This window comes from Ipomoea triloba, chromosome 2 (genome assembly GCF_003576645.1).
Source record: "Ipomoea triloba cultivar NCNSP0323 chromosome 2, ASM357664v1".
Taxonomy (NCBI): Eukaryota; Viridiplantae; Streptophyta; class Magnoliopsida; order Solanales; family Convolvulaceae; genus Ipomoea; species Ipomoea triloba.
Genome location: NC_044917.1, coordinates 10,907,349 through 10,920,455, shown reverse-complemented (window position 1 = coordinate 10,920,455; position 13,107 = coordinate 10,907,349). Strand labels below are relative to the sequence as shown.

Sequence of the window (13,107 nt, the reverse complement as noted above, 5' to 3'; positions counted from 1 at the left end):
TCTTGGTGTGTTTGGTTCATTTCCCAAAAAATGTGCTGAAGTGTGTAATTAAACATTTTAATTGTTTTGTTTAGACTATAACAACATTTTTTTTTGAGTACACTATAACAACATTTATAATAAGAAAAATTATCATTTTAGTCTCCCAATTGTTTTCCAACTGTCAATGTAATCTTTAATTTTCAATTTCAACTAATTTGATCCTCAAAATGTTTAATTAAAATTTCATCAATTAAACTCTTCTGAGGGACTAAAATGGTGATTTCTCTATTTTTAAAATGACGTCAATTTGATCCTCCAAGGGTTTAATTGATGAAATTTAAAACAATTTGATGGTCAAATTAGTTAAAATTGAAAACTATGGACTACACTGACAATTGAAAAACAATTGGGGACAAAAATGATGATTTCTCCTTTATAACAACAACAACAATAATATAAATTGTGGTGGTCGGTGGTGGTGGTGGTGGTAGTGGTAGTGGTAGTGGTTATGGTGATGGTGACGGTACGTGATGGAGGTGATGGTGGTAGTGGTGTGGTGGCGGTAGTGGTCGTAGTGTGGTGGTGGTGGTGATGATGATGGTGACAGTTGTTGCAGTGGTGGTGGTAGTGGTACTGGTGTGGTGTTGGTATGAAAATTGAAAAACAACTTCTCTTTAAAAAAAAAAGTTATTTTCCAATAAAATGAAAGTATTTTCATTTGACCAAACACTTATTTTTCCTTTTGACTCACTTTTTTTTTTACTATTTACTAAACATTGAAAATCCAAAAATTATTTTTCAAGTTTTTAAAAATCTTAAACCCCTAAAAAGATAACTGACTGGATAGAACATAATATTTATTACGAATTTAATTCTTTTAATTTAATACTATTGTAGTTGAACCGACCGTCCCATTGAATCGTACAAGATCTTATTAGTGCGGAATAGATATTAACAATGGGTGTCCGACAATATTTGGTAGCTTCTAAAAATTTATTCCAGTTGAATGTGAAGTTAGCTACAACCTTTCATTTTGTTGAAAGTCATACGAACAATAGTTCATCATTCAAAAAATAATTGTTGCATCCTCCAACCACCTTATTTATTGGCTCAAATAGTCAGTGTAACATCCAATCATATTTCTCCATAAAATTCAAGCCTGGACCAAGGTCCAAAACAATATTATTTCGTAATATTATCACTAAAGACACGTTTATATGAATTTTTTTTAGTATTAAAAAAAATTCATATAAACGTGTCTTTAGTGATATTTTTAAATTTTTTTTATGAGCAATTAGAAATAACATTACAAAATATATGTTAATGGTAGATATGCATAATCTATTAACTACAGATTTATAAAAAGTAATACCTTAAGTTCACAATAAAACTTACTAATTTTTAACAAAATGTCTCTTGAAACTATAACATAATTATGATTGCATGTCAAACATTCAATTTATGATTTTTACTGACTCTATTACAATATATATAGTATCTATTCAATTTATGAATCTTTAATTTAACTTTAAGGTTATTGACTAATAATTCACATATACACCAATGTTAGAATATGTACATATTGTGTTAATTATCTGCTTGTACATAATATGTTACCTACAAGTTTATAAAATTAATACCTTAAGTCAATAATAAAAAATATTTTTATTTAATTTCAACCAAATATCTCTTAAAATTATACCATAATCATAATTATATGCTAAACACTCAACTTATGAATATTAAACTTTAAGTTTATTACCAATTAGACATGACAATTTGAGTATACATGCTCATTAATGAGTTGACACGATAACAACACAATACAATAATGCTAAACATGGATGCAACACGTTAATGTTAATGGTTTGAAATTCTTAACACGAACACGATTTGTAAACGGGTTGGCACGATAGACACATTTTGCTAACATGTTTTGGGTGTGTCGACATGATGTAACACAAAACACATTTAAATCCGCTAAACCTATTAATTAATATATTAAAAGAAACTAAAATTTGAAATTAAATTATTTATAAAAAAAACTACAATTCAACCCATCAAACAAACAAAAAAATATTCAATTCAAAACATTCATAAAATGATAAAAATAACATCCAAAAATCATAATTAAAGAAGTTCATAATAGTTTTAGAATAAAATTGAACACAATAAAAATTCATATCTCATATTGTTGAATATCAATAGTTGGTGTATGGTCTTGGCTATAGTAAATTCATCCTTAGTTATTCATAATATCTTTTGTAATATCATTCAAAATGGTTTGTCCCAAATCTACAAATTTTCAAAATATAACATTGTAAGATAAAAAAAAAAAAACTAATAATGAAATTAAAAAAAATAAAACAATGATTCTATTTATAAATTTTATAAAGAAAAAATGGTATTACCTAAATAACAATGGTTCTTAGCCGGTTATAAACATGTTTGTGTAAATGTGTTAACACGATAATATTAATAACATGTTAAGTTGGTTATTAATAGGTTTAACGGGTTGACTCATTAGGACACGAAACATAACGGGTCTTTAACGAGTCGACCTGTTAACGACACGGGACACGTTAAGACAAATCATTAATCCGTTATTTTTGTGTTGACATAATATATTTACAGTTAACATATTATGTAATGCAAGTTTACAGGGGCGGATCCAGAAATCTTCAACAGTGAGGGCGAAAGATTAAAAACCAATAAGATTTTTTGAAAAAAATACTTAGAGGTCGAGTAAAAAATGTTGTTAATTAGGATAAAAAATTAAAATACATCAAAATGAGATTAAAAAATATTCAAAATGAAATATAAAATATAATTAATTAGATAAAATAGTTTGAATATAAAATATATTATAATACACACATATCACTATTAAAAAAGAGAAGAAACACAATGTTACAAATAAAAATTTCACAATATATGAAATATAATTAATTAGATAAAATAGTTTGAATAGAAAACATATTGTAAAGCATTGATATCACTATTAATATTAAAAAATGAGATTAAAAAAATATAATGTAACAAATAATCTCACTATAAATTCAAGTTGTAGGATTTGAACCTCTATTAATATTAAAAAATGAGATTAAAAATTAAAAAAATATAATGTAACAAATAATAATCTCACTATAAATTTATGTTGTAGGATTTGAACCTCTAACATTTAAGAGAAAATTAAATAACCTACCATCTAAACAAACTAATCATTTAGTTAAACTTATGTAAATTTCATATTTATAAGTTAGATATGTATATAAAAGGGTACTACACATACAATATATATAAATGGGTGGGAGTAGGGGTGGGGGAGTGGGGGCAGTTGCCCCCACTGCTCCCATTGTGGCTCTGCTACTGCAAGTTTATTTACTTACAGTTCATACATTATTTACCTATTTTTTTGACATAAATTATTATTTACCTATTATAATGTGAATGCTCACAAAAGTAAAAGAATAGAAAAAGATTGTGCTAATTTAGACAAAACAACGGGTCATTTTGAACTAACATTCAGCCGATTACAATATGCATTGTAGGTCTTAGTCCTAGATACAATTTGACTTTGGCCATTTATTTATTTTTAACGTGGAAAAGAGTCCGACTGTATTGGGTTGGTGATGGGGGCCTTTATTGGGCCTAGCCGATGATGAATCCAATAACTAACCAAATTTCACCTAGTCATTTCCGACGTCGTTTCGAGCTTCTTCCACTCTCATTCCTTCAAATTTGAAATTTTATTCGCGCTCTTGCGATTTGATTTGTCTCCACTCTCCATTCCCAATCTCTCTCGTTCTCTCAGAGTCATATACTGAGTGAGGCTTCGTGCGATGCAGTAAAGTGAGTAATGGTAGTGCGCTTCAGGTGAAGATGTCGACGGTGGAGAAGCTGCTCGTTCAGATCTTCGAGCGGAAGAATTCGATCATCGAGCAGGTGAAGCAACAGACTGATTTGTACAGTCAACACCTCGCTTCCAAACTCCTCATTGAAGGAATTACTCCTCCTCCTTGGCTATGGAACACTTCTCTATCCTCCAATCTCAAAGGCACGTCACGTCATTTCCTGATTTTCATTTCAAATTTCTGCTACTTTCACTTGATTATATGTTCTAGGGTTCCATTTGAGTTGTGGAAAATTCTCAGAATTCTAGGAACGGAAAGGTTTTTTAGTGCATTTTATTCTCAGCCGATGTCCAAAGGTGACACTTTTGTGGCTCAGGATCTTAAACTTTTTAATTTCCAGTTCTCACTGGAATTATTAGTAATTCAAGTCTTGTTTAGAAAAATGCATATATGTATAATTTACTGAGTCCATATATCTTTTTTGCCCCAGAGTTGAACAAAGATGAGCTGATTTCTGAGATTTTACTCCCCCGTGCTTGGCCTTCAACATATTATCCCAATTCCCGTTACTCCATCTATAATACGACAGTAGTCACAGGTGATAATGGAGAGCTATCAGATGGAGCATTTGTGGAAAATTACGCATCTAGTAAAGATCTTCATGCTGGAGAGGGGCCAAGCAGCAGAGCTGTTTACCATGATAACAACACTGAAGACGTTCTTAAATCAATTCCTGAGCTGGATGTAAGGGTTACCTTGCCCCAAGATGAGACAGATACAAGAGCTGAAAGCACTTCATATGCTCCAGATCAGTCGCTGGCTAAAATTCAAAGGTCTAAATCCAGACAAAAGGCTCTGAAGCTTCGTAATAGTGCAAGTACAAAAGCTAGGAGCCAATCAAGCATCAAGTGTAGATATGATGTCACCTCTATTGGGATTGATTTTTCTGCTTCTGTGTCTGAACAAGTTGGTGAGTCATACAAATTTCCTGAGGCTTCTATGCTTGTTAGTGAAGGCAATGGGCTCCCAGCTGAAAGAAATTGTCCAAATCAGGAAAATCAGAATGATAATTATACTGGTAGAGTTACGAGGTCTACAAGTTGTTCCATAAAAAGGAACTGCATGAGTGACTATAGTAAAGCTGACAACTATTCTGACATAGCTGAGAATGTCATGTCAAGTCAAAAGAATATGCATGCTGTTGCTTCAAATGGTACAAATATGTCTATGTTGCCTTTTGAACAAGAGAATCTTGTTAACAAGTCACCAAAAGTATCTGAACCTTGTATGATTAATACTGAACCTTATGCAGTTCAGGAGTCAAGTGAAGGTGATCATCAAATGCTTGAAAAGGGGGTGGATGTATACACTGGTGGAGTTACAAGGTCTAGAAGTTCTGCCAAGCAACAGAATTATGTGTATGATTCTTTTGAAGTGAATAGCTCTTCTGATATAGCTAATAAGAATTCTGGTGGTCAAGCACAGCCCACAGTTGATTTGCCAAATCAATCGGTGAAGGTGGTAAACTTGTCTGATATTACTGATGAAAGTCAGGATGTATGCAACGCAACAGTTAGAGGTTCAAGTTATAAGAAGAAAAAGTTAACTGGCATTTATTCCGGTAGGACCACAAGATCTATGAGTTCTACCCAAAAGTGTTCTATCACCAGTGAAACTTTACAGGTGGATGCATCCACTTACTCAGCCAAGGTGAATAGCAACATAATTGCTCAAACTTCTAGGGAAACATTGGAGAAGCTTGTTGATGCTAAGAAGCATTTGGAATTGGTTCAGCCTTCTATTGACTTTGACAATAGAAGTTCAAAGCCACAATGTTGTTCTGGTAATGAAGTCATAACAAATCTTGATAAAATATCTAGTATTGCTCGTGCAAGTGATTCCGGGACCAAGTCTGCTGCTTTACAGAAGTCAGCATGTGAAAATCAGGACATTCAGAGTGCATCACATGATAATATTATCTTGACAGGTCCTGAAAAATGTGATGCTGATAACCAGCTGGGAAATGCTGAAGCTGATTCATCGAAGTCTCACATTCCCCAATCTAGTCCCAGTGAAACCAATGGAAGAATAGGTTCAGAACATCTAGTTGCAGAATTGCCTTCTGATTGCTCTATGCTAATGAAGCCAAAGCAACTCAACTTTGATGACATGGAAGAGTGTAACTTGAATGAGTACATCCATTGTACTTCTGAAGATGAAAACTTGGACATAGCAATCAAAGAAATAGGTTCTACTCCAATAGATCGTTTCTCACTGAAAGAAAAGCTATCTTCTAGCAGCCCTCATACTATATTTTCAGAGAAACAATCCACCCTGGAGCAAGATATTTATAGCAAGTCAAATAGACTTTCAAGCTGTCCTGTTGAATTCACCGCCCAAGAGCCTGACAGATCAAAGATAGACGCATCAGACACAGAAGTGCATGCTTCAAAAAGTAGCTTAGATGATCCAGAGGCCTTGCAGTGTTTTGAAAATTCCAACATTTCACCTGAAGAAGATACTATGCTGCCAAGTACTTTTAATAATTCTGATGCAAATCACCATCATATGAAGCTTAGTCCAATAGAAAGATCAAACTCCTTAATAGAGCCATACGTAGAAGTGGTACGCCTCACCTTTATTTTTATATCTACAATTTTTAACACAGATTTTAATCTTCTCCCCGTAAATATCAGTTGAAGTTAACCTTAAAGTGTATAGGGGAAAGTTTCAAGTGCCTTCTTTGATGCTCATCATTTTTCTAATTAGCCAATAGAAATCTGTTGCACATTCCAATAGCTGAATAAATCTTTGTCCAATTTGCATATGGTAAATAATGTTTTCATGTGTATCTTCTGATAGATGCTAATTTCTTTGAATGTGATAAATGAGTGCTGGCTTTCCTCAGTACTGTTCAGTTTCCTATCCTACCGTTATGTGTTTGGTTTTGCATATTTTTTTTATTTTGTTTTGTAAAAGAAGTAACTGTTGAATAGTGTAACTTTTTCTAAATAATTTTGTAAGACTATTGTTGTTAAATGGATATTTTCTATGCTATATGCAATAGATTTTTACCACCATCATGATAAGTTTTCCATTTCTATCAAGCTTATATATCTAATTGATCAAATAGGGAGTTTCTGGATTTAAAAGGTGTGATGAAGGTACAGCTGCCTCATGTGCTGGCAAGAGTAAAACTTTGGTGACACCTTGCAGCACAAGTTTGACTAATAGGACAACTGGAGATTATAAAAAATGTGTGGCGAAGGAAGTTGCAAATGAAGATCCAATTACCGGTTCATTTGCTGCTGGAGGACAGAATTACATTCAAGGTAATCAATCTTGTCTTGTCTTAAAAGTAAATTTTTGTTTTGGAGATGTGTCCAAAATCATTGAAAGAAAATGGCCTGCTTACATGGCTTTTTATAGGGGCTGGAGTTGATGATGAGAATTTCAGTCTTGAATCAAAGGAAATTCAAATTGCTATGAATTCCTCTTTACTTGAAAGAAAATTCAGATCTACTAAGGTTAGTTCTTGGCCACAAGTGAAGAGGAGAAAGCTTGAAGATCAACAAAGCAATTGTTTTTCTGCTTCTCGGAATTCCCAGATACCAAGACTTTGCAACATAAAAATGGCCAGTGGAAGCATAGATCTGCATAGCATTGAAGGACAAGGAGGAGTTGTTTTGAAAGAGGATGCTTCTGGAGATAACATTATTAGTGAACTGTGCCCAACTATGGACTCCTGTGTGCCAGGACTGGATTTGACTTTAATTGCTTCTCAGGACTGCATGGTTGAGGAAAAAGGCAGAGGAGATCCTGTTGACTTAACGTTTGATGCGGATGGTTGCTACAAGCCAAATGAACAAGAAGATGCTGCTACTACTTCCAATGATGGAATACTTCAGGTGTTGAGTGAAAGTAAAGGAACAGTTGGTGATTTTTGTGATTCCATAACTGAGGTAAAAGGTAGAGATGTTCCAGAAGATCCTGGTGACTCAATGTTTGATACAGCTGGTTGCTACAAGCCAAATGAACAAGCAGATGCTGCTACTATTTCCAATGCTGGAATACTCCAGGGCTTGAGTGAAAGTAAAGAAACAGTTGGTGATTTTTGTGATTCCATAATTGAGGTAAAAGGGAGAAATGTTCCAGCAGATCCTGGTGACTCAACGTTTGATACAGATGGTTGGTACAAGCGAAATGAACAATCAGATGCTGCTACTATTTCCAATGATGGGATACTCCAGGTCTCGAGTGAAAGTAAAGAAACAGTTGGTAATTTTTGTGATTCCATAATTGAGGTAAAAGGCAGAGATGTTCCAGCTGGCCCTAATTTTGATTCATGTGAGTATTCCAATGAACAGAATTTCCAAACTGCATCAATGCTTGAGAACAATATTAGTTTAGCAAATAATGAGAGCTTATGTACAGGGAGCATAGTTCTAAAAAGTAGCTCTCACATGATGGAAGACAGCCTTTATCCACATTCTTTAGTTCATTCTTCACATGATGAAGTAGAGTCTACTGGTATTGATGATTCTATGCCCGTTTTTGAGGGTTTTGTCATTGATCCCCCTGGAGCAGATGGAGAACTAGATATTGCTGGAGTTGGAATCAACTTTGAAGCCCTGGACCTTCCAACGACTACAATTGAACGTGCTAGCATCCTGGAGCAGATATGCAGATCTGCTAGCACACACAAATCATTGTCCCATTTGTCATCTGCTCTCAAATTGCACAGGTCACACACCTTGTATCAGTCTCTACCTGAAGGTCTTGAGCACATGGACTTGAGAAGCACCTCACCTTTCAGTGAGGATATTGACAAACAGTCTAGAGCTAGTACCAGTTGTGATGAGGAAGAAGTCGGGTATTCTGCTCAAGGGATATCTTATCCAGATTGTTTAGGTTATTCTGGTGCCAAGTTCAGGTGGAAATCTGGAAGCCCATATGCATCTCCTGTTGGAAAGCTATGGGAAAGAACCTCATTTCATTCTAGCAGCTCAGAGAAACAATTGAACTCAAACCCAGAGCTTACTTGTTTCCCAATCAAGGAGGACTCCACTATTAGTGAGGAAAATGAGAATGTGGATAAATTGGCTGATGAATTCCAAGATGATATTGATTCCTTAGTGGGAAATAGTCATGCCAAAAGGCAACCACTTTTTGATGTAACTGCTGAAGCTTGTTTGAATGCCCCTGCATCAGTTTCTGCTGCAGAGAAGGTTCAAGCTGGTGGTAGAATGGACTCTGCTAAATCTGATGTTGGCTTCAGTGGTACACGTAATAAAGCCAAAAGGAAACTTCCAAGCCACTGTAGAAATACTAGTGTGGGAAAGGAAAACCGATCACTATTGATTTCTGCAACCGGAAAGAAAAAAGAGAAGCACTCACATATAGATGGGTCCAGGAAGCCGAATTCATCAGCTACTACTAGTTTGAGGAGAAATGAGCAGAAGCTTTCGGAGAAAGGGTATAACAGACATAACAACATTATTTCAAATGTTACTTCATTTATACCACTCGTCCAACAAAAACAAGCAGCTTCTATGTGTACAGGTAATTCTGATTTTGCACACGTTTACCTGTGATTCCAAACTAGTTTGATATCACTTGATCTAGAAGATATATTGTTTCGCTTCTTGAATTTTTCATGCCATATACTAGCATAATAAGGAGCTTAAGAGATTTTCTATCATTTTCATATATGTGTAACTAATAAGCCTTGTCATTTCAATCTGGAATCTGCTTATTTTGAATTTTGAGTTAAATTTTAAAAGTTTAAATGGTTATTTGAGCAATTTCATCTTGTTAACTTGGTTTTTCATTGCATGATAATGGCAACTCTAGTAATTTGCCAGTAGTGTGTATATTTAAATTTTTCTTTACCTTGTCCACTATCTTCAAGGCTTTTTTACTTTGGAAGCAGACTACCTAGTACAATTGTTTTATGGATTCAAGTAATTATGAAGGGAACCACTGACATGGAAATTCAAAATTCTTTATTTGTAGCTTTGACAACGTTGTAGGGTTGTGAAAAATTTCTCAGCTCAGCTATTGTTTTGCAGGAAAGAAAGATATAAAGGTCAAGGCTCTGGAGGCAGCTGAGGCTGCAAAACGTCTTGAAGAGAAAAAAGAGATTGAACGGAAGAAGAGGAAAGAAGCAATGAAGCTTAAGAGAGCACAACTGGAGCAAGAGAATTTGAGACAGTTGGAATTAAACAAGCAAAAAAAAGAAGAGGAAAGAAAGAAAAAGGATGCTGAAGTCTTAGCAAAGAAAAGGGCTAGGGCTGAAGAAGAGAAAAATGACAAGGAGAAGAAAAGAAAGCGAATTGAAGATTTACGGAGGCAACAAAATGACCAGGAGGAAAAACTGCGTGCAAGAAAATTAGAGATAGAAAAGAAGTGTTCTGCTATTGTAAGATCACTGCTATATCTAATTTTGTCAACCTATTGTATTTCAACATAATTCACTCCTGTGGCTTTTTCCAGGATGAAAAAGCAATCAGCATGAAGGAGAATGATGATAAATTGAATATAAGCCACGTGGAAAAAGAGATTGGAGACTGTAAGGCCTCTGATAAGCCAGTAGGTGAACTCAGACAAGTTGAAATTTTGAAAAGTGATAACCCAGTATCCACAATCTCTCATGAATGCCTTGACACCTCTGCGGATCATAGTCAACATGAAAAGGTAGACACTGTACCATAGTATGATTAATTTTACACTTATTTGTCAATTTATTCACAGCACTCTTTTGTATGTTACAGCATTCATAAGTTGTTGATACAGGTCTTATAAAACCTTGTTAATAGCCATGTATTTCTTTCCATGGAACTTCCAATGATATCCTTGGTCTTTATCAAAAGAACATAATGCACACTATGTCTAGACAATTTATGATCATTCTTTGCTAGATTTCTTTATCACATGAAAGGTGAAATTCTAACTAACCTCTGGATCTCCTAAGATCCTGCAACATAGGAGGCTTGTGCATTAATTTTCTCTTTATCAAATTCAAAGCCCCTAATTACCTGTCCAATGGATGTGGTAAAAAGAGGACAAAACAAAGTCATTTTTTAACTTTCCATCTTTTTGTTTGACTGATTGAGTGATTGGTATACATGCATGAATTTGAGTATTTGTTAAGATCTTGGTACTGAGAAGTTTGACTTATTTCTCCAAGGTGATACACTCCAACTTGGATAAACCTGGCAAAGATCAGAACTTCACTGCCAAGGAACCTCAATTGAAATCATATGAGATTTCTCCATATAAATGTTCAGATGATGAAGATGATGAAGATGAGGAAGATCAACCCATGCGAAAATTTATTCCCTCGTGGGCAAGGTAATTAGATTTTCCCACTAGAATGCTGCTAGTGCTTGCTCAATCCCGAATCCTGGTTATGCTTTTTGGGTAGCTATATGATTATATCTTAGTTGCTTCAATTTTGGTGATTAAGCTGGCATTGTGATGACTTCTGATGTTCTAGTGTTCTATGAATATCTGACTTTGGATTAATCTACAATGATACTGTAAGTTTTAAAAAGTGTTATTATTATTATTTTTTTTCAGCAAAAGTTGTGTCGCTCTGGTTCTTCCCTTGCAGCAAGAAATTGATCCCGACTCCATTTTCTCCCCAGAAAGCTTCTGCAGTATGGATGAAGGTATGCTTCCCTGCATGATAGAACAATTTCAATACTCAGTTCTAACTGTATTAAGCATCACTTCTTCTGAACCTAATAATTGAAAACATAACTAAAGTTCCCAAGTAAACTCCTTGTAAGTCAAACATACCTATGTACTGCGTTGATATCTTAAAAACCAACATAAATTAAGCATGGTAATAAATGAGGAAAAAAAAACATAATAGCACCATTAAAAAGAAACATGAAAATTATTTTGTTTCACTTTGATGCTGAATCAGTTCTAATGTTCACCGATTAGTTCTGTCCTAGTGTAACAATCTCTACTTTGTATGCAGTTCTCCTCCCTCGGCGGGTACAACAGAAACAAACGGCTCTGTGAGTGGATTTGTTGGAAATTTTCAGAAAATTTTGAGTGGTATCTTCCAAGTTCTACACCTAGACAAGGCTTTTGCCAATCATGTGGTCATGAGATTACAATGATTATGTGCATATGGTTTACACTTTACACAGTGTCAGATGAAGTTTTGGGTAGTCCACCCACCTCCCTGAATTGAAGCATCTGAGAACATCAATACTGAGGGATGCAACAAAATTGCCCTAGTAATTTTAATGTTCTAGTGATGTTTTATCATGAATGCCAATCTGGTAGTCACTTGTTTCAGTTATTAATTGGAAGTCAAATGAGGGAATCATAAGAACTGCTCTTTTGCGGAACAAATACATGTATAATCATTCTCGTGTAACATCTAGCTACTGTTGTAAGATTACCAATAAGATTTTAGATGCCATAACACTGTAATAAGAATGACCATGGAAAGGAATTTAACAATTGTGTCAAAATGTACTCTCTAATGATTCTCCAACGTGTAATTTGATTGTTTTGCTTTTACTAATAACAAATCAAGATTGAGACTAAAAGTTAATAGTATTATAGTTATAAGACTTGAACTTTATTGCAAAAATTACTTCTAACTCAATTCTTCCTATTCCACTTGACACTTGAAAAGACAAATCCTACGAAGTAAATATTTTGATAGTTGAAGGTTTGTGTTTCTTTTTGTTTTGTTTAATATATACAGAGTAATATTGAGCGATGCCAACCATATAGTAGATGCTCTAAGTGTTGCCAATATCAGCATGCAACCATATAATAGATGTTCTAAGTGTTGTCAATATCAGCATGCAACCATATAATAGATGTTCTAAGTGTTGCCAATATCAGCATGTGTTGGTTTTACGGCCACGAGGCAGCTAGACGGCTAGCCAACATTACCGTAAAATCAACTGATAGGCAAATCAGTTTTACGGTCACGAGGCAGCTAGACGACTAGCTAACACGGTCACGAGGCAGCTAGAAGGTTAGCTAACACAACCGTAAAACCAACTAATAGGCAAGTCGATGGTTGCCTACGTTACGGTAATGTTGGCTTGCTGTCTGACTACGTCATGAATGTAAAACCAAACAACATGATTTGTCTATTATTATTATTACTATTATTATTCATTTTGTTGGATTTTTCTCTTCTTTTTTATTTAAAAAAAAAAATTAATTTTTGTTTTTCCATTTCCTATTTTCTTATTTGAATTACGCGCCCATATACCTTACACCTCCATTT

General features: G+C 34.5%; 1 protein-coding gene across 1 annotated transcript; it reads left to right on the top strand.

Annotated features, from left to right (window-relative positions):
• Nucleotides 1-3,783: 3,783 nt before the first annotated feature.
• On the top strand, nt 3,784-11,892 carry LOC116011018. Its single transcript, XM_031250513.1, has 9 exons — nt 3,784-4,039; nt 4,327-6,461; nt 6,970-7,168; nt 7,266-9,398; nt 9,908-10,257; nt 10,332-10,532; nt 11,026-11,189; nt 11,418-11,509; nt 11,827-11,892. The coding sequence occupies exons 1-9, from the start codon at nt 3,865-3,867 to the stop codon at nt 11,868-11,870; spliced, it is 5,493 nt and encodes a 1,830-aa protein (XP_031106373.1). The 5' UTR covers nt 3,784-3,864; the 3' UTR covers nt 11,871-11,892.
• The last annotated feature ends 1,215 nt before the right edge of the window (nt 11,893-13,107 follow it).

What these genes read in the sequence shown, in the direction of transcription:
- LOC116011018 (XM_031250513.1), top strand. Translation starts at nt 3,865, where the DNA reads ATGTCGACGGTGGAGAAGCTGCTCGTTCAGATCTTCGAGCGGAAGAAT. An exon ending in TCTATCCTCCAATCTCAAAG is followed by an intron (nt 4,040 to 4,326) that starts GCACGTCACGTC and finishes TTTTTGCCCCAG; the next exon opens with AGTTGAACAAAGATGAGCTG. An exon ending in TAGAGCCATACGTAGAAGTG is followed by an intron (nt 6,462 to 6,969) that starts GTACGCCTCACC and finishes TTGATCAAATAG; the next exon opens with GGAGTTTCTGGATTTAAAAG.